Source organism: Gopherus flavomarginatus, chromosome 6 (genome assembly GCF_025201925.1).
Source record: "Gopherus flavomarginatus isolate rGopFla2 chromosome 6, rGopFla2.mat.asm, whole genome shotgun sequence".
In the NCBI taxonomy this organism is placed as follows: Eukaryota; Metazoa; Chordata; order Testudines; family Testudinidae; genus Gopherus; species Gopherus flavomarginatus.
The window spans coordinates 65718292-65739982 of NC_066622.1; the positions used below are offsets into that span (position 1 = coordinate 65718292).

The following is a 21691-nucleotide window of genomic DNA, read 5'->3' on the forward strand; positions in this document are numbered from 1 at the left end:
CAAGTTGAGTCTGTGGTGAAAGCTAGGATCTTCTGCTTAAGGAGTTCCTGAGGTACAACCCCCTTGCCCGCCTCAGAATATGCCTGATTTTAAAATTCCTTTTTTTTATTATAGAGGGGAAATGGGGGTAGGGAGAGAATCTGCACAAACTTATATCGTTAGAATTCCCAGATTGAGATCTAGTGTTGATCAAGTGTACCATGATCAAGTTTCAAAATCAACATATTGAAAAATTAGGATTTTTTTGGCTCTGTGGAAGGGAGTCTTCAGACTTGTGCGAAATATGTTTGGCTTTTGAGAGAGCGAGAGAAAGAAAGACACCTTTCCTCACAAAATGCCCCATAGCCTATGGAAAGAGCACTGGCAGGGGGGTCAGGACAGCTGCCACGAGTTTATCTGCTCTGCCACTGATTGCTCTTAACATATCTGTACACTTAGCAGGCCTTGTTACTGCCCATGGTTTCTTGGAAAGCAGCAGCTATCATTCCTTCCCAACATCTTATAGATAAGAGAGCTGAGAGGCTGCACAAGGCTGATTTAGGTAGAGCTGGGACTAGAACTCAAGTTTCTTATCTGGTGGAACCAAGACTTAGTTACTCAGTCAGTCAGTCACATGCTGCTCTATGGAATGGTCAGCACTGTTAGCATCCACTGCTCTAATCGTGAGGCCACATTCCTCTCTCAGAGCCAGGAAGAGAACTCAAGAATCCTGACTTCTAATATTCTGCTGCTGTCTAGCTGAGTAACTCCTCGGCAGAGTGTTTTTAGCTGAAGTGGAAGAGGGCTGTGGTATGAATTTGAAGGCTCCATTTCAGTCCCTTACTGCAAAGGAGCATTGACCAGGTGACCCTTGCGGTCCCTTCTAACTGTATGTTTCTATGACTATGGTTCCATAAGATGGCATTGCGCTTAAGAACATAAGAACGGCCATACTGGGTCAGACCAAAGGTCCATCTAGCCCAGTATCCTGTCTTCCAACAGTGGCTAATGCCAGGTGCTTTAGAGGGAATGAACAGAACAGGTAATCATCAACTGATCCATCCCCTCTCGCCCATTCCCAGCTTCTGGCAAACAGAGTTCTTCTTCTTATTGAGTTCGGTTTGCAGCTAAATTTCTTTTTAAAACTAGGGTTTTACATCCTCTAGATATACCCAAAAAGTCAAATAAGCATTAAAATTGTTAAGTAAAGGGCCAAATAGATGCTTCTAGCAGAGCCAGGAATAGTACATAAATCCCTCTGATCTGCTTGGGGAATATTTTTATGACAGATTGATAATACCCTGTAATATCCTGAGCATACTTTGTGGAATTAAGTTAAACTTTATTGAACTTTGGGTGCATTGTATTAAAAGTGCAATTGTGTATGTGTTGTAAGGGCACTGTGGGTACTTTGTCTAGTGAAGGGGGGCATGCTAGTGTTCTTCCTCTGTTGTTAGTCCTTTTAAGCCATGCCCGGGGCGAGGTGTGCATATACTAGTTCAAACTGGATTTTCCAGGGACCAACAGCCAAAGAGAGGATTTTGGATAAATAGTCTCATTTTAAACTGGCTCATGGCCTTCTTCCTGATCCTGCAAATGGACAGGACCCCTGGTACACGGAGAGCCCCAATCCTTTGGGAAGGGTTGAAAGAACTGGGCTTACTAAATTCTCATAAGACTGTATGCTTGTTCTGAGCTGAAGTGCTGATGAACTGGTAACCACAAGGAATCTTTGTTGGGTAGCAAGTTGAAGGACTGTACCTAGAAATACCCTGGTGAGAAAGGAGGGAGACAAAGGTCTCCAGCCAGAAAGGCAACAGCTGGGGAGCTCTCTTGATTTACCACTGAGGAGAAATATAGATGCAGTTGCCCTGAATTGTGCCAGTTTTCACTGCAGTTAACTCAAGTTGTCCACACTGAGTTGCTACTCTCAAGCTAGCCTAGTTTGAGTGGAGTTGGCCTGCATCCACACTGCAAGGTGGTCGTTTTAACAACTGACTAGTTGTGCTAACTTGAGCTGTATCCTCTACTCCACCCCCAGGGTCAGACAAATAGAATTAAAAGCACCACCATGTTCGATATAAGGGTTTTTTGCGTGGATGGGACTCGAGTGAGGGGCAACACTCTAGATAAGTTTGCAATGAAGACAAGCTCTTAACCATGCTGACACAGTAAGAGTAGCCTAAATCTACATGCTTGGCTGTGCTGTCTGTACAGTGGAGCTCCTGCTGCATACTCACCTATGCAAAGCACTGTGAGAGAGACAGATGCATTTGCCTAGCAAATAATTGCACTTAAATACATTTGTGTGTGTCAGATGAGGACGGCAACTACAAGAACACACAGAATGATCCTGTGGTTAAGACAATGGACTAGGAGCCAGGAAAATGGCTTTATCTTTGACTCTCTATGTGATGTTTGGCAGATCACTTAAACAAGGACTCTCTGGAGGAGTCTGCTAATTTTGGCTCAGGTCTCTGTACTTCAGAGTCTTGGTGTTTCAGCTAATAGTGAAAGGGTTGGATCTGTGCCAGGGATAGGTGTAAATCAAGAAAACTCTGCTGTTCAAGGATGAGGAGGCAGGGGATCACATAGCCACGAAAAAAGTGAGCCGGATGGCGAGGGATAAGGCCAGGTCTACTTGTCTGAGGTCAGTATATAGAATTCCCTGGAAAACTGGAGGCGGAAGGATGGTCTTTTGGTTAAGGTACTGGACTGGGACTCAGTTCAATACCTGACTCTGCCACAGACTTTCTGTGTGATGTTGGCAAGTCACTTAATCTCCCTGCCTGAGTTTCCCCCTCTGTGGTTGACTTGCGACTGAGGAGCGTTCTAAAGCATTGGAAGATCCCACATTACCAATCATGGTCTGCTCTGGGAGTTTTCTGTACTGGGGGGATATTTGAGCATCCCATGGGTTAGTGTTTTGCTTTGTGCAACTGCAATTTATGCAGTTTTTTTAACTGACAATAGTGCTTACACTCCAGATTTTTGGTAGCCATGCATGATTTTACATGTTTTCCCACACTTTTTGTGAACTGGCATTTCAGCCTTAATTCTTCATATTCACTTTATTATTGTATCCCAGTGGTGATCAAGTGTGGGAATGATGTAGAGGCCAATGTTTTGCTTAGTGTGATGTATTTAATTGTCAGTAGTGCTTGTGCTCTGTCCTTGGACAAAATGAAGACTCTTTAAAAAGAGTTGTCGTACATGCAAGTTCTCTGTGTGGTGAGTATGTCTGGAGCCCTGTTGTCAAAGGATGACCCTGAGGCAGTATTCAATGTTGTCTGTGAAGATTTGATTTCCCAGCCACTAGAGAATAAACCTGTCTTGTTGACAGAGCAGTGTTAGAATCTCATGGAAGCCTGGCTCAAGGCAGTTTCACTTTACAGTAAACTTGAGGGATGAGACATGACCATTAGAAAAATTGACAGACTTTCAGCCCTGGCCACTGGATTATAAAGGCTTACACTTTTAAAATGATCTTTGCAAGGGAAATCGTTTGAATCATTTTTAAAAACACAAGTTGAGATTGCCCTTCACATTCGTAGGTTTCTCAAAACGAGGGGCTCTGCAGTTGTGGGTTTTGTGATCCCTGAAATCAGGCTCTGCCATGCTGTCTGGCCCTTTGCAATAGGATGGTGATTGTGTCAGTGTTTTGGGGGACTAGTGAGTCAGGACATAGAATAGAGAGCACCTCTCAGTCACCTATTTAAATCCTCCCAAAGCTAAGCAGCGATTTAAGGGTATGTCTGCACTAAAGTAAAATACCCATGGCTGGCCCATGTAAGCTGACTTGGGCTCTGGCGGCTTCGCTATAAAACTGCAGTGTAGACATCTGGGTTTAGGCTGGAGCCCAGTCTCTTGGAACCTCAACCCTCACAGCATCCCAGAGCCCAGGCTCAGCTGAAGCCCGGACATATACACTACAGTTTTATAGCCCAGCAGCCTAAGCCTTGTGAGCTTGAGTCAGCTGACACAGGCCAGTCACAGGTGTTTTATTGCAGTGTAGACATACCCTAAGTTGCTACCATCTGATAGTTGTGAAGTGGGTTTGTGGTGTATAATAAAATGGGAATTTTCTGAGTCCTGTATGTGCCTCGGTTTCCTCTGTATGTTTTATGGCTAGCCAATGGGGGAAAGGACTGAGTTTGCTCTCGGGGAAGGCTGAGAGACGTGTGTGTGTGTGTGTCTGTCCTCACTGTCTGGATGGAATAAATAAGGCTTGTCAACAATTGAAATGTAGACACGACATACGCTGATGGAAGGGGTTCCTTCGTCATTGTAGTATCAGAGGGGTAGCTGTGTTAGTCTGGATCTGTAAAAAGCAACAAAGAGTCCTGGGGCATCTTATAGACTAACATGTATTGGAGCATGAGCTTTCGTGAGTGAATACCCACTTCGTCGGATGCATATAATGGAAATTTCCAGAGGCAAGTATAAATATGCGGACAAGAATCGGTCTAGAGATAACGAGGTTAGTTCAATCAGGGAGGATGAGGCCCTTTTCTAGCAGTTGAGATGTGAACACCAAGGAAGGAGAAACTGGTTTTGTAGTTAAGCCATTCACGGTCTTTGTTTAATCCTGAGCTGATGGTGTCAAATTTGCAAATGAACTGAAGATCAGCAATTTCTCTTTGAAGTCTGGTCCTGACGTTTTTTTGCTGTAGGATGGCTACCTTTAAATCTGCTATAGCAGGGATCCCCAACACGGTGGCTGCGGGCGCCATGGTGCCCAGTGCGCCCATATACTGGCTGGCAGACGAGCATCCGCCGAAATGCCGCCGAAATTCAGCGGCATTTCGGCGGAGACGCCTCTGGATGACGCCGGTTGTCGGCGGCATTTCGGCGGATGCTTGTCCACTGCCACGGTCCGCTGTGGCTCGTCATCTGGCACCCACCAGACAAAGGTTGAGGACCACTGTATTGTGTGTCCAGGGAAGTTGAAGTGTGTTCTTCTACAGGTTTTTGTATATTGTCATTCCTGATATCTGACTTGTGTCCATTTATCCTTTTATGTAGGCCCGGGACTGTCCAGTTTGGCTGATGTACATAGCGGAGGGGCATTGCTGGCACATGATGGCATATATTACATTGGTGGACGTGCAGGTGAATGAACTGGTGATGGTGTGGCTGATTTGGTTAGGTCCTGTGATGTCGCTGGTGTAGATATGTGGGCAGAGTTGGCATTGAGGTTTGTTGCATGGATTGGTTCCTGAGTTAGTTACTATGTTGCGGTATAAGGTTGCTAGTGAGAATATGCTTAAGGTTGGTGGATTGTCTGTGGGCGAGAACTGGCCTGCCTCCCAAGGCCTGTGAAAGCAAAGTATCATGTCCAAGATGAGTTGTAGATCACTAATGATGCGTTGGAGAGGTTTAAGCTGAGGACAGTAGGTGATGGCCAGTGGAGTTCTGTTGGTTTCTTTCTTGGGCATGTCTTGCAGCAGGAGGCTTCTGGGTACACGTCTGGCTCTGTTGAATTGTTTCCTTATTTCCTCGTGCGGGTATCGTAGTTTTGAGAATGCTTGGTGATGATCTTGTAGGTGTTGGTCCCTGAGGGCTTGGAGCAAATGTGGTTGTACCTCAGCGCTTGGCTGTAGACAATGGATTGTGTGGTGTGTCCAGGATGGAAGCTGGAGGCATGAAGGTAGGCATAGCAGTCGGTGGGTTTTTGGTATAGGGTGTTGTTAACGAGACCGTCACTTATTTGTACCCTGGTGTCTAGGAAGTGGACCTCCCATGTAGATTGGCCCAGGCTGAGGTTGATGGTGGGATGGAAGCTGCTGAAATCATGGTGGAATTCTTCCAGAGTCTCCTTCTCATGGGTCCAGATGATGAAGATGTCATCAGTGTAGCATAGGTAGAGAAGAGGTGTGAGTGGACGAGAGCTGAGGAAGCGTTGTTCCAGGTCAGCCATAAAAATGTTGGCATATTGTGGGGCCATGCGGGTACCCACAGCGGTGCCTCTGGTCTGGAGGTATAAATTGTCACCAACTCTGAAATAATTGTGCGTGAGGATAAAGTCACAGAGCTCAGCAACCAGTTGTGCTGTGTCATCATCAGGGATACTGTTCCTAGCAGTTTGTATTCCATTTGTGTGTGGGATGTTTGTCAGTATAGATTATCTACCTCCCTGAGAAGTGGTAACTAGGGTGATGGGAGAATTCTCTCATCAACCTAGTGCTGTCTACACTGGTGGTTACGTCAGCTTAACTATGCCATTCAGGGGTGTGGATTTTTCACATCCCTGAGCAACGTAGTTAAGCCAGCTTTAATTTTCTAGTGTTGACCATGCCATAAAGTCGTTGTGGAACAGTCTGAATCAGATCCAGATCAACAAGGGGTCCAGAGAGACAATATAAGCTCCAGTGACCCATGGATTGACACACTCAGCATGGAAGCTAAGCAGAGACCCCAGCTCAAGAACCAAGAACTGGAAGGTGTGACATGGGGGCTAAGTTGCCTCTGGAAAAACTAAGCTCTGGTCTACACTACAGACCTATATCGGTATAACTATACCGCTCAGAGGTGTAAAAAATCCATATCCCTGAGTGATGCAGTTATACTGACCTGACCCCCTGTGTAGACAGCAGTATGTTGGAGAGGTGGATTAACTAAACTGACGGGAGAACTCACTCCTGTCAGCTTAGAGTATCTTCCTTTAAGTGCTACAGTGGCACAGCTGAATCCGTGCAGCTGCGCCAATGCAGCATTTTAAGTGTAGATGTGTCTTAAGAAGGTCAGAGAGAGAGCCTGAAAGCGGAATTCACTGCAGTTTGGCTGGGACTCTGAGCTGATCAGAATGGTCTATGCTTTAACCTTCGTTTCTCTCTTAACCTAAGGATTTCCTACACTGTGTGCCAGTTGACTCTTAAGCCCTCCTGTTGTGAAAAGCTGTTTGAGTGCCCCTGCAAATACTGGGTGAGGTGCATTAGTCGCTGAAGAGTGTGCAAGTCTCTACTAGAAGTCTGTCTCTGTTGGACTCACTGAGCAGAGCTCACGGTGTGAAGCAGGAGTGCTGAAGTCCCAGGGGTTCAGACCTGGTCTGCACTAGAAAATTAGATCGATTTAACTACATCGGTTAGCATTTTAAGTGTAGACAAGCCCTCGGTCTCAGAAGGTGGTAGGGATGTGTGCCCTACCCTGAAGAAAGAATGAGATCCCTTGAGGGTTGAGCACTCTGAAGGGGCTGCTCCAAGGGGCTATTCCAAAGCTGGGGGCATAGCATCAATCCTGTGAAGCCATGCCATTGTCTCATTCCCACTCTCAGTGGGTAGATATGCACATCACAATAAACCACCATATGCACTGGCACTCATTCACTGCCTCCACTGAGATTCAATTGTTATCAATTCAGTTTTTGTCACCAGCCCTAAATTCACTGAGAGAGAGAGAGCTTCAACTTGCAGTCTAAACAGGTTTTTTGAAAATACTAATTAAAAGTTGTTTCAGATACTTCACTTGCCCCCAGATCCCCTTGTCAGCTTTTCCAGTTTCATAATCACATTTCAAAGTTTTTTGATCTTTTCTTCTCCTCTGGCACTGTGTGAAAAACCCAGACAAACAAGGAAAACTGACTCAATACTAAGTGCAGTTGAAAGGACAAAGGAATGATTTTTTAAAAAATATTTGAGTTATAGTAATCTCAGGAGTTAAGTTGTGCCTGCATTTTTACCTGGTGTAGTAACAAATGTGATTTTAAAATTTAATTGTGTCTCACAAATAAAATGGCCATGGGGTTTGAAGGCCAGACAGTTCCAGATGGTAGGAAGCACTTGACAGAAAATGAGAATAGGTCTGATCTATCCTCCTCCAAACACTGGTTTCACTGTTAAATGTAAAGGAAGGGGCACCCCCTTTCCTTTGTAATTCAGTTATGCTCAGATCTTTTGGATTTAAGGATGAGATTAATTCACCACAAGACAGGGGATCCTCCAACACCCCCCCCCCCCCGTTCAATGCAGATTATAGGTCACTGTTTCACATCCCTCTGGTGTTGGAAAAACAATGCTAGTCTGTAAAGGACTGACTCTATTAACTGCCCCTCTAATCAAAGGGAATGCTGCTTAGCATGTCTAGTAATTTCAGTGTAATCAGATGATCAGAAATGTAGATGTTTGAAAGCTGTGTATGCTCTTTCCATCTGTGTTCATGTAATCCCTCAATTTGACAGGCCTGTTTGGGTTGGGGGAAATCTGGGCTGTTCTGCTGTGTGCATTTTCATCCCATCCTATCCCGTCCTCTCAAGAGTGCCGACTGTTCTGACTGGAGGACTATCTCTGGGCAGAGTGAGGGAAAGCTCTTGGTGACATCAGTGCTTGGGTTTTCCTTTGAAATGTTGCCTGGAAGCTGGTGGGCAGGGAGAGGCCGGGGCTGGATTGGTTTACATTCTGCCTGCCAGCGGAGGTTTAAAAGCTGGTTAGGGAGATTAAGAGACATAAAACATGGAGTATCTGAAACTGTATTAATTAGGCACTGGACAAAGGAGGTTTTGGCTGGGGTGGGGGATGTTGCGGGGTGGGCAGTGTCTGACCAGGGCTGCTGTCCCAGTGGGGGGTGGGAGTGGGTCTCAGCAAAGTAGTGGGGTGCTTGGAGATAAGGCCATTCCGGGATCTCTGGTTTTAGGGCCCAGAGCTGCAGTTTCAAGACTGCAGAGTAGGCTGGATCTCTGCTACTCTGAGTAGTTGTGGGATCAGATTCCCTTTGTCTGATAGCCAAAAAATGTATGGGCTGATTTACATATATAAAATGTATCTAACTGTATTGTTCGTCCCCTTCATAAGGCACTTCTGTTCTTGGGTAATTATTTAATGTTTGTATTACCCTAGCACTAAGTGCTTCCAGTCAGGATCAGGGTTCCGTTGCACTGGGTGCTTGACAGATGTGTGCAGAGGCACTGTGCCCCTTCACTTAAGAACGAACAATCTAAAGAGAGGCGGCAGTTAGAGGCCTAAAACCATACACTGATGTGTATATATTAGCAGGGCCGGCTTTAGGCCGATTCGCCTGATTCCCAGGAATTGGGCCCCGCACCTAAGAGGGCCCCGCGCCTTTGACACTTATTTTTTTTTCTTAAACTTACCCCGGGGTCCCTGGCTGCTCCGGGGTCTTCCGTGGTCCCACTCCCTTGAGCGAAGCGCAGGCGGGAGCGCGGCGGCGGGGGCGCGGCAAGCCCCGCGGCCCCGGCTGGAGCCCCGGCAGGAGCGCGGCAAGCCCCGCGGCCCCGCTCTCCTGGCTGGAGCCCCGGCTGGAGCGCGGCAAGCCCCATGGCCCCGCTCTCCCGGCTGGAGCTCCGGGCCCTTTAAATAGCCTCCAGAGCCCTGGGGTAGTGAGGGGCTCCGGGGGCTATTTAAAGGGCCAGGGCTCCAGCTGCCTCTGCCACCCCGGTCCTTTAAATAGCCGGAAGAGCCCCGCCACCCCCATGCATTCCCCAGGGCTCCCCCGGCTATTTAAAAGGTCCAGGGCGGGGTAGAAGCTGGGGAGCCCCTGGCCCTGTAAATAGCCTCCAAAGCCCTGGGATAACAGGGAGCTTGGGAGCTATTTAAAGAGCTGGGGCTCCAGCTGCCTCTGCTGCACCCCCTGCCCTGCCCACACCAGCCCCGCTCCCCCTGCCTGCAGCCAGCTCTGCACCCCGTGCCCACAGCCAGTCCCTGTCAAACCCCCTGCTGTCTCTCCAGTCAACCCCTGCCACACACCCCTGTGGCCCTGCCCAAAGCCAGCCAGTCCCACACACACTGCTGCCCACACCAGCCCTGCACACCCTGCCCTGTCTCCAGCCAACCCCTGCTGCACCCCCCTGCCTGAAGCCAGCCAGTCTCACACTCCTCTGTCTCCAGCCCTGCCAACCCCTGCTGCATCCCCCTGTGGCCCTGCCTGAAGCCAGCCCGCCCCCCACACCCCCTATCTCCAACCAGCCCCACACCCCTTGCCCTGCCTGCAGCCAGACCCTACCTCCAGTCAGCCCCTGCCCTGCCTCCAGCCAGCCCCATGTCCACTTGTGCCCTACAGTTCCCAGGGCAGTAACCCTACACATCTGCTTCAATGAGGGGGGCAAGGAGCAGCTGGGACCCACACATGTGAAACGGCAGTCATTAATAACCAATCAACAGCATGTATGATGCAATGTACATAATATATAATTTTATTATTTATATAGTTATGGAAAGTAAATAATACGTGAAAGAAATGAAAGGCTTTGTTTTCCACTTTTTTTTTAAGTCATCCCTGCCAGGGCCCCGCACTTCCTAAAGCCGGCCCTGTATATTAGGGCTGTCAATTAATCACAGTTAACTCAAGTGATTAACTCAATACAAATTAACTTGCTTAAAAAAATTGACTATGATTAATCACAGTTTTAATCACACTGTTAATAAAATACCAGTTTAAATTTATTATAAATACTTGTGTATGTTTTTCTTCATTTGCAAATATATTGATTTCAATTACAAACAGCATACAAAGTGTAGAGTGCTCACTTTTTATTATTTTTATTAAAGATATTTGCACTGTGAAAAAGAAACAAGAGGTAGTATTTTTCAGTTCACCTTATACAAGTACTGTAGTACAGTCTCTTTACTGTATCATGAAAGTGCAACTTACAAATGTAGAATTTTTTTTTACATAACTGCAACTTCAAAAAAAAAAAAAAGTCTACAAGTCCACTCAGTCCTGCTGCTTGTTCAGCCAAACACTAAGACAAACAACTCTGATTACATTTATGGGAGATAATGCTGCCTGCTTATTATTTACAATGTCACCTGAAAGGAAGAACAGGCATTCGCGTGGCACTGTGATAGCTGGTGCTCCAAGGTATTTACGTGCCAGATAAGCTAAATATTTGTATGCCTCTTCATGCTTTGACTTTGGCTATATTTTTTACAGTGCAAATATTTGTAATAAAAAATATTAATATGAAGTGAGCACTCTACACTTTGTATGCTGTGTTGTAATTGAAATCAATACATTTGAAAATGTAGAAAAACATACAAAAATATTTAGAATACATTTAAATTGGTATTCTATTAACAGTGCAATTAATTGCGATTAATTTTTTTAATCATTTGACAGCCATAGTGTGTGTATGTATATAATATTACATTAAATAGGTTAAAAGAAAGTTATTTAATTTGAAAGCTGAGAACTCAAAAGTTAGGGAATTCCTGAATTAAGGTTTCACAGGCAACCATAGGTCAGCCTCCTTCTGCATATTGTGATTGCTATGGCCCTACTTGAATTGCAGGATGATTGTCAAAAAATTGCAGCTGAGCTGTGGACAAGTCCTGGAAAATTGTGGAAAAGTAATAATGGACCTTATTTGCAGTAATAAAGTCCGTTCTTATTTTTCTGCCATTTTCTGCTGTCAGCCAGAGTGTGGGGCCCCCTTCTGTAAAAATTGTGGTGGAAACCTAATATTGTGTCATCTGCAATTTCCACAGTATCACAAGTTAAGTAGAGCATTAATGATCGCATAATATTTTTCTCACACAGGATCTCTGCCTCACATATTGCATTCGATGGACTTAGTGATCGTAACATTTGTTATGCAGTGCCAGCCAATCCCTATCTGCCCCACAAGCTAGCCATTGTGAATTGGCCTTCCAGATGAGTTCAGAGAGAGTCTTTCATGCATATGAAGCATTATAAACTCTTTGAGGCAGGAACTGTCTTGTGATGTGTTTGTGAAGTACCCAGTCCTGGTTGAGACCGCTGGACACTTTAATATTAATGAATGATTAATATGACTGGAGATCAGCTAATTTCATCCTCCTATGTAGGGGTGGCTCCAGGCACCAGTACGCCAAGCGCGTGCTTGGGGCAGCAAGCTGGCGGGGGGCACTCTGCTGGTCGCTGCGAGAACGGCAGACAGGCTGCCTTCGGCAGCATGCCTGCGGAGGGTCCACTGGTCCCGCAGCTTTGGCGGACCTCCCGCAGGCTGCCGCCGAATTCGCGAGACCGGGGACCTCCTGCAGGCAAGCCGCCAAAGGCAGCCTGCCTGCCGTGCTTGGGACGGCAAAATGCCTAGAGCCGCCCCTGCCCCTGTGGCTTCCCTCCATCGTCTACAGTCTGATCCTGAAAGCTCAAGCTCACCAGTTGTGAGGAGTCTTTGGCTGGAGTCTCAGGAGCTATTTTGAAGAAGGAAAAAGGCTTTGTTCCCAGCCAGGCCATCCGAGATGAATACAGCAAAGCAGGCTACGGGGTATAGTCCAGTTCAGTAATTATTTTGGTGTGGTTGATATGTGAAAGGGAGGGATCTTAAGTTATATAACCAATTCCCTTCTGTAGATTAAAGAAGAGGATGGAAGGAGAGCTGTAGGGGAGTTGGTGTGGATTGAGAAGCTGGTGATCTAGGAACTCTTGACAAATTTGGCAGTACCATATTCCCAGTGTACTGCTAAAAGTAACCTCTGCACTAATAGATAGTGCCTACTTAATGTCTGTGTATCTGCAGTTAATACCAGTCACAATTGGTGGTATTTTGTGTGGAATAAACAAAATCCTATCATAATTCAGTTTTTCCTTACCAATTATCTGAAAAGGGGGAACATGAGATGTCAGAGTATTGCAGCTGAATCCCTTGGAAAGTTTCTCCTTGAAACACCTGTATCATGCAATCGTAAGGCTCCTGGAATATGTGGAACTATGAGTACTTTACAGGTTTCAATTTAGCCTTGCAGAGCTCTTATAAGTTAGAAAATAATATGTCCATTTTATAGTTGGGGAAAGTAAGGTTAGCCCAAGGTCACAGACTGACAAAACGGGCATTAGAATCTTGGTCTCCTGACTCCCCTTCTTTTGCTTTAGCCACAAGTTCATCCTTCCTCCATTTTAAAGTTTCTGGGGATGGAAGGGAAGATAATGTTTTCGCTTACTGGGATTTTTAGATATGAGAGAAACTAACCCTCTTATTAAGATTCATTGGGGCCATCAAAGAGCCTGTGGGAGGAACCCCAGACATTAAAATATAAATCTGCATCTCTTTGTAGCACTGACTATCGTAGCCAGGCGTGTCCACCAGTATAATTAGTGAAGTCTCTGGGTATGTTAAACTAATTCAGAAGCAGCAGAGGGGGGTTGTGCTGTTTTTTGGGTTATACCATAACGAAAACATGCAATTTCTCATCTAGTAAATGGAAAAAAAGCCTCACCACCTTCAGGATACTCCCCACAGGGTTCTAACAGAAATATGTGACGTAATTTGTTACCTTTTCAATAAAAAGTCTGGCATAATTCAGCATGCCCAGGTTACAAAACATCTGGGTCATTGAAGCCTTATTGGGCCAACAGAACTCTTCACACACAAGCAGATGGGTTCACAAGAGTGTGCTACTCCTGTGCCCTGGGGTTGGGAACAGACATTGGATTGGCAGATGACTCTCTAGAAAAGTTTTATGCTGCCCCTCCCTTGTATCTAAACCCAACTGGAGGAGAGAAATAAGAGGAGTAGCTTCCATTCCTTCTGTTTCAGCCTCTGATTAGTTTGGCTCTATCTGTTGGTAATTGTATCTAATATTGCTTGTCTTGTTAGATGGTTTGGTGATTCCACTGGTGGAACTGTCTGCAAAGCAGGTGGCGTTTCACATTCCATTCGAGGTAGTGGAGAAAGTCTACCCCCCCGTACCTGAACAGCTGCAGCTTCGAATTGCCTTCTGGAGCTTCCCAGAGAACGAGGAGGACATCAGGTAATATATTCTGTTCTGGTCGCATTTATGCTTTGAAACAAATTGATCCAGGACTCTCCTGTATTGAGATCAAATTGGGATCCCTCACTCTCTTTGTACCATTCAAATGCCTGCATCTTAGGCACATTTTGTGTGGGTTTTTCCCTAGTTTGAATCTGTTGCTGAAGAGGCAGGATTTAACAGATCTGAAATTCTGAAAAAGACATGAATTCCTGTGGAGGTCTTTCAGGGTGCCTGTGGCAGTGAGACTAAGACTTGGGCTTGCGCTCTGGCGCTAAAAACAGTTGTGTAGATGTTGTGGCTTGGTCTGGAGCTTGGACTCTGAAGCCCATCCTAGGGCATCATAGTCCAAGCTCCAGCCCAAGCCCAAATGTTGATCCACATTTTTAGTGCTGTAGTGTGAGCCCAAGTCTGTAGCCCCAGGCTCTGAGACTCGCTTCTGCTAGTTGTGTAGGTGTACCATTAGTCATAGCAATTCAACTCCTGGATGGTGGGCCAGAGAAGTGGTTTGATTTCTTACATAGTTTCAAATATATCGATGGTTATTTGATCAATAATCTTTCTGCCTTTGGTTCTTTTGGAATTTTGAATATTGAGTAGTTCTTCAGGAATTTTCCATAAATCTCTTCAGTTGTGGTATGCGAGCATGTGTGCATTCAGTGTGCAGCCAGAACCCTCTAGTAAATCAGTGCTCCAGGAATTCCTTTCACTACTTAGATGAGAGTAAACATGTCTCACAGGCAGGGGAAGATCCCTACAGGAGGAGGAGTCCCAGATGTGCACAGTAGAGCTATAGAGGAATATAGGCAGCTAGTTTCACTATGTGATGGCTGTAAAAAAATCCAATAACTTGCCTAATGGGTGCAATGATTGCAAATCTTATTAAGCATTTTGGTGACTGTCCCTTAAAAAGGAATCTGTAGTCATGGTACATATTTGGAACCAGTGACACTGGGAACTGAAAAAGGGCCTGTAAAGCTGAGTCTCTGTAGAAGGTTTAACTTCAAAGCCTTTATGGTAACATGCAGGGTTAGCAATTTCCTGGGGAAAAACTGGTTTGGGACAGGGTACAGTAAATACCTGCTTAAACCCAGTTTGAACCAGGAAAGTGGTGGTTGGGGGGAGGGTCCCACAAGCACAGAACACTTTTTTTCAAACTTTGGATACATCCATTCAAAACTGAGGAATAGACTCGATCTATCCACTACATCAAAGAATGCTAAAGAATGCTGTGTGCCCAAATGGACCTGGACTGATAAACTGCAACTCTGAATGCTTCTGATTAATACTTCAAGCCTACAATTCTGTACCGTGGTTGTCATACAATCAAATGTTTTTTACTTTTGTTTATATATGTTTAAATATTGAAATGTGAATCATGACCTGCATAACTTGTGTATTAATATTGCTCCCACTGCAGTTTTATTTTTATTTGTACAAACCTAAATTAATCTGCGAATCTGCTGCCTTGTGTAACCACAATTTGAATATGTAACTAAAACTAAGTATAATGTGATGATCATTAACGGAACAGTTTTTAAAACAGAAAATGCCTTAAACTGTGACTAACTAGTTTTCCCCAAAGAGGTAAAAACCATGATTTTACCTGGGAAAAAAAATCGCCTCTGGTAATTACTTACCATCCCTGGTAAAATGTCTAGAAATGTCAGTGATTACTCACAGGATCAGTTAGACAGAGATTAATTATTTTTGTAGATAAGGTGTTAGAGAAAAATGACCAAAAAGGATGGTCCCCCCTTTAAAAATGAAGCAAGAATGACTTTCAGCAAAACCTAACTTAAGACCCAAAAAGAAGATGGTGTATAGATGTTCAGAAAATATAATGACCACTGTATTAACAAAATTAGAGACAGTCATTAACTGCCCAAAATATTGAAATTGCAACTACTGACCTCCTGTCTTTTTTGCCAGAGCCACATCACAACTACCATAAATTTGAAAGAGCGGTTGCATTCTAAATCCCTATTTCATCCCTCAGCCCTGAAGAGTCATTCTTGAGAAAAGTATGAAATTTCTCATCCTTCATCCCAGCTGAATTTTTTTAAATTTAAAATAAAATCTGTGTAGTTGATTTGCATTAAGCCTGCATAAAAATATATATGCCTCTTTTACAGGATCAAAGCACTGTACAAACAATAGTTAATACATTTCTTTTTAAACTTAATTAGCTATGAATGTAGTTTTTAAGTGAGAAAAAGTGCTCTTCACATTTTGTGAAGAATTCCATTAACAAAATCTTAAGATTTTAATCTAAAGCTTAATTTGAACTGCTCATATAGTTTGTGAACCAAATATTTTTTCAGATGTGTTCAATATTAAATTGCTGGCCCAAATCTTAAAATACTAACCTCAGATTTTTGAGATGAGGGGATCAAATAACATTCCTACCCACTCACCTCAAATCCCTATCAAAAACAAAAGATAAAGAAGAGCAGTTATGGAAGACTGATAACCAGGCCTGATAGTGCATCAGCTGGACCCTGTTACTAAATGATGCATCTGTCTCTCTCTCATACAGAAGCACAGAGCCACTTACAATGGATCTTCACTCTATGGTGCTATGGAGGCAGAACTCTTTACTGCAGTCACTTATCTCTTATGCCTCACCTACCCAATTAAACAAATTCTCCAAATTTCAGTTTGTGCCCTTTCATGTCTCTTGGCTAAAACTATCCTTATGAATTCAAAGAAGTGAACACTTGGTGCTCCCATAGGTTGGGAATGGGGTGCAGCTCTGCTTTTTTCCAGTGAAGATTGTGTTTGAAAGGGAACTATGTTTGCTTTTCTTAGGTTGTACTCCTGCCTGGCGAATGGCAGTGCAGATGAGTTCCAGCGGGGGGAGCAGCTGTTCCGGATGCGGGCTGTCAAAGACCCTCTGCAGATAGGTAAGAACGCTGCATCTGAGCTCCTATAGATATTTTATAATCTCAGATCATAGCTCAGACAAAGGAATAATGGTATGACCAGAGCCTCAAGATGAGCCTTATTTTCTCAAGGACTCTTTTAGTTTAAAGCCTACAACAGAGGACCTGTAACCAGAAGCATCCTGGGTTAAACTCCCTGGTGAGCCATGCACTTCTTCGCGTTGGAGCTCTGGACAAGTTAGTTTGCTTCTTGGAGCCCCATTAGTCCAGGTGGAAAACTGAGTGAAAAGCAGGCACTTCCCTGGAATTAGATCTGAACATCTCTTGGGGAAGTTTCATATAATGCGTTTGTCTCCATGATGTTCTAATTCTTTATATATAAAGTTACTGATAATCTGGCTTTCTAATGGCAGGATGAAATTCATGCTGCTAGTAAAATAAGTGCACTACAGAGATTAAATGTGCAATTCTGATGAATCCTTGCGTGCAGGTGAGGGCTGTATGTATGTAATTGTACTACAAGAGGGGAAGGAAACCTGGTTTTCATCCCCCTTTATGCTCATCTTGTACTTCTGCTTGTTACTGTAAAGCAAATCCTTGTTTGTTGCATTTCTTTACTAGGAAAAAATTACCACAACCCTCCTCTTTATAGGCAAGACAAGAAGGAATATCAAGTTAGTTGGCCACAGACTGATTTTAGACAGGAAGAAATTAGGAGAAATAAGGACATTAAAATGGCAAATGAAAGAGCCAAGACAGTCAGATGCAGATGACCAAGGGTATGTTTACACCAGGGATCGGCAACCTATGGCACGTGTGCCAAACACTGCATGCAAGCCGATTTTGAGCGGCACGCTGCTGCCTGCCGTGATCCCAGCCCTCAGCCCCCCTGCTCACCGCTCTCCCCTGCAGGGGCAGGTGGCAGAAGCTTGGTCCTGGGCAGCCAAGCTTCCCCCCTCCCCTGCTTCTTTCCCCAGCATGTTGCTTTCCTGCCCCTCCTCCTCTCCTTCCCTGCGCCAATCAGGTGATGGCCCTTGCAAGGGAGAGGGGGAAGAGTGGCAGTGTGCTTGCTGCTCCGTAGTGGAGGCAGAGAAGGGGTAGGGACAGGGCTTTGGGGAAGGGAGTGGAACAGGGCATATCCCTTCCAGCCCCCTGCCATGAGCTGCTCAGGGCAGGGGTCTGGGAGCACCCTCACGAGCCGAGCACCCCAGCCTTCTGCTCTGACCCTTGAACGACCCCCCCCACAGCCTTCTGCCCTGCACCTCCACACACCCCCAGCCCTCTGCCCTGACCGCTGAACCCCGCCACACACCCCAGCCCTCTTTCCTGACCCCTGAACTCCCCCCAGCCTTCTGCCCTACACCCCAGCCCTCTGCCCTGAACCCCCCCCACAGCCCCTATCCTTCTGCCCTACACCCCCCACACACCCCAGTGCTCTGCCCTGACTCCTGAACACCCCTAGCCTTCTTCCCTACACCCCCCACACACCCCATCTCTCTGCCCTGACCCCGACCCCCCCCACCCAGCCTTCTGTCCTGAACCCCCCCACACACACACCCCCAGTCCTCTGCCCTGACCCCTGAATCCCCTCCCATCCACCCCTGGTCTGGGGTCCCGGTTGCAAGCCCCTTGCCAGCCAGCGTCCCAGCCACAGGCCCCACTCAGCCCGCTGCCGGCATAGGTGAACAGAACCCCAGGCTGGCAGCGAGCTGAGCAGGCTGGCAGTGTAAGATCAGCATTTTAATTTAATTTTAAATGAAGCTTCTTAAACATTTTGAAAACCTTGTTTACTTTACATACCACAATAGTTTAGTTATATAATATAGACTTACAGAAAGAGACCTTCTAAAAACGTTAAAATGTATTTCACACGAAACCTTAAATTAGAATGAATAAATGAAGACTCGGCACACCACTTCTGAAAGGTTACCGACCCCTGGTTTACACTGTAATCAGAGGTTTGAGTCTAGCACTGTAGACATTCGTGAGCTGCCTTTGCTCTAGCTAGCTCGAATAATGATAGCAATGAAGCCTTGGCAGCATGGGCAAGTCACTTGAGTACATTCCCCAAATCCCAAGCAGGCTTGTAAAATGTGTACTTCCCTGGTTTCATTGCTGCTGTGCCTACACATGCTGCAGTTACACCTCTGATTGAAGTGTAGACATTCCCTTAGTGTTGCTGTTTCTGGAAGATGGGCAAAATCAGGAGGGGGCTACACATGCATGAAATGTAAGCTGCAGGAAGACTTACAGCGGCTCACACATCTGTTGAAGGTGTTGGTATAGAGGAGAAAGATGGGAGAAGGTGGCAACAAGGAAGGGAAATTTGTATAGAGCTGTTCAATCTCACCATTGCTGCCAGATGCGTTGCCCTGGATGGATATGAAATGAACAGATTAAGAAGCAGAGGACCATCAGCCTGACAAGCTATTGAAAGGGAGCCACAAAGTAGGGGAAAAGAAAATGGTCTTTGAGATGTCTGACTCAGAGCAGAATAGCAAATAGGAAGGAAGAGGGATTTGAGAAAACGACCAAGGTATCTGGCAGGATTCTAGGGAATATCTACTTAGTGCAACCCACGTGGGAAGAATCTCTTACATGCATGAAGTTTTAACAGAACCAAGGACAGCTTCAGGGGTCTTGGTAATGGATTGAAACAGGGTCAGTGAAGGTGGCTCCCATTGATCAGGGAGGTGACATAATTTCCACGGTTTCCCCTGATTGTTTCCTCTATCCTGTAAGCATTACTCAGACTTGTCTGGGTTGAGTCTGTTAGCTAATCTACATCCATGCCACGGTCTCTGTGAAACACTAGATAAGTTGCTCAATAGCACAGGCAGGATTGGAAGAGATTTATAGATCTGATGCCCTTAGCAGCCTAAAGGCGTTGTAACAGCCCCTAATGACCCTCTGCTGCTATAGACCTCATGGGCAAGTTGGAGGGTAGATCACAATGTTTTTTACATATAGAAGCAGCCTGTGAAAATGCCACTGCTCAGCACTCCTAAGGGATTTCAACTAGTCCAAGACTGACTGTAATAACAATAGTTGGAGCTTTAGGGAAGGAGGCAGTGCTTCCTCATATTTGCAGAATATGGGCTATCAACCAGGTCAGTGACTAATCTGGAGCTAATCAGTGGAATCGAGCCAAATATAATTCAGTTGAAGTTTGAGAGCACTTACAAACCACTAATATCAGGACTAAAATGCTGACAAGGCCCTGAAGAAAGAGCCGTACAATAGCTATTGGACTTCGAAGAAATGCAGAATGTGTTAAAATGAAATTGGCTGAAATTCAGTAATGCCTGGGAAACTAACAACAGAAAAGGACAAAGTATTTAATGTGGGGAGGCTACCATCAAAACTTGTTCTAGTAATAAAAGGGCAACAAGGAGGTGTAGAGCAATGTTGGGAACCTTTAGGAAAGGGATGGATAATAAAACAAAAATATAATGCCACTATATAAATGCATAGTAGACCCACTCTTTGAATACTACATGCCATTCTGGTCGCCTCGCTCAAAAAAAAAAGTTTAGAATTGGAAAAGGGCAACGAAAATGAGTAGGAGTATGGAACAGCTTCTATATGAGGAGAGATTAGAAAGACTAGCACCATTCAGCGTACAAGGGAGATGATGGGGGTGGGGTGGGAAATATAGAAGTATATAAAATCACAAATGCTGTAGAGAAATAATAGGCAAGTATTATTTATTCCTTCACTTCATCATAACACAAGAACTAGGGTCACTCGATGAAATAAATAGGCAGCAGGTTTAAAACAAAGGAAGTACTTCTTCACACAGCACACAGTCAACCTTTGGTCTGACCAGTATGGCCATTATGTTCTTAATGTAAAATTAACAAAGGACAAAAAAAATCAGACACCAACTGGGCCAGTGGAGAAGGATGGAGAGGCTTTATAAAAGGGAGAGAGAAGGATGGCAAACTGCATAAGATAAAGTAAAGGGACTGTTCATCTCTGTATGCAACTGGGCCTCTTTCAACCAGTTATGCACCCACCTTAAAGCCTCACTAAAATAAAGATATATCAAGTGTATTGCTTACCTCTGATCCAATAGGCCAGTAACCTTGTCAAAGAAGGAAATTAGATTGATTTGGCATGATTTGTTCTTGACAAACCCATGCCGATCATTCCTATTGTCCTCTAGGTGCTTATGGATTGTTTATTAATTTGTTCCAGTATCTTTCTATGTATCAAAATTAGGCTGACCAGTCTATAATTCCCTGGGTCCTCTTTGTTCCTTTCTTTAAAGATAGGTTTTCCATTTGCCCTTCTCCAGTCCTCTGAGACTTCACCCATCCTCTTTGAGTTCTCAAAGAAATTACTAGCAGTTCTGAGATGGCTTCAGCTAGTTCCTTAAGTACCCTAGGATGAATTTTATCAGGCCCTGTTGACTTGAACACATCTAACATAGCTAAATATTCTTTAACTTGTTTTTTCCCTATTTTGTCTTGCGTTCCCACTAGCGATTAATATTTATTGTGCAGAGTATCTGGTCACTATTAACCTTTTTAATGAAGACTGCATCAAAATAGGCATTAAATACCTCAGCCATCTTGATGTCATCAAGTATTAGTTCTCCTTCCTGACCAAGTAGAGGACCTATGCTTTCCTGCCTCTTTCTCTTGCTCCTAATGCATTTAAAGAACTAGTTCTTACTCCCTTTTATGTCCCTTGCTAGATGTAACTCCTTTTTTGCCTTAGTCTTTCTGATTTTGTCCCTGTATGCTTGTGCAAATCTTTTGTATCCTCCTTGGCAATCCATCCATGATTCCTTTTTGATTTTCAGATCATTTAGAGAGCTCACCACACAGCTAACAACTGTGACAAAGTTGGGCCAGAGGGCTGCAAGAAGATGCTCGTATTAGGTTGCAGGAGGTAGAGAGCAGCCTATGGGGAGCATCCACTGGACTCGGGGCTCAAATAATTATGGTGGGCAACAGAAAAATAATAAGGATGGGTGTGAGGGTCAGAGGGTCAAAACTAGTGACCCCCAAAGAGGACACCGAGCAGAGAATCCCAGACAGTGCCCACGGCTCCTCAAAGGTGTCAAGGAAGCCAGCGGATGCTGCCCAGAGAAACTCTGCCTGGAGACATGAACGCAGGGAGGACTGGCAATAGGCC

At 44.9% G+C, this 21691-nt stretch overlaps 1 protein-coding gene across 11 annotated transcripts in view; it reads left to right on the forward strand.

Moving 5' to 3' along the window:
- The window catches only part of ZSWIM8 (zinc finger SWIM-type containing 8), a 132428-nt gene that overhangs the window by 46968 nt on the left and 63769 nt on the right, over window positions 1–21691 (forward strand). For 6 of the 11 annotated variants that reach the window (XR_007775190.1, XM_050959909.1, XM_050959911.1 and 3 more), the window contains 3 exons: window positions 5005–5091; window positions 13508–13661; window positions 16473–16567. Coding sequence is in view for 10 of the 11 variants with exons in the window: in XM_050959909.1 (XP_050815866.1) it covers window positions 5005–5091; window positions 13508–13661; window positions 16473–16567 (336 nt within the window). In the remaining variant the exon portion in view is untranslated. Of the gene's footprint in view, window positions 1–667; window positions 844–867; window positions 1022–5004; window positions 5092–13507; window positions 13662–16472; window positions 16568–21691 lie in introns of those variants that run through there. The other 5 variants (XM_050959913.1, XM_050959918.1, XM_050959914.1 and 2 more) reach the window with 4 other exon arrangements.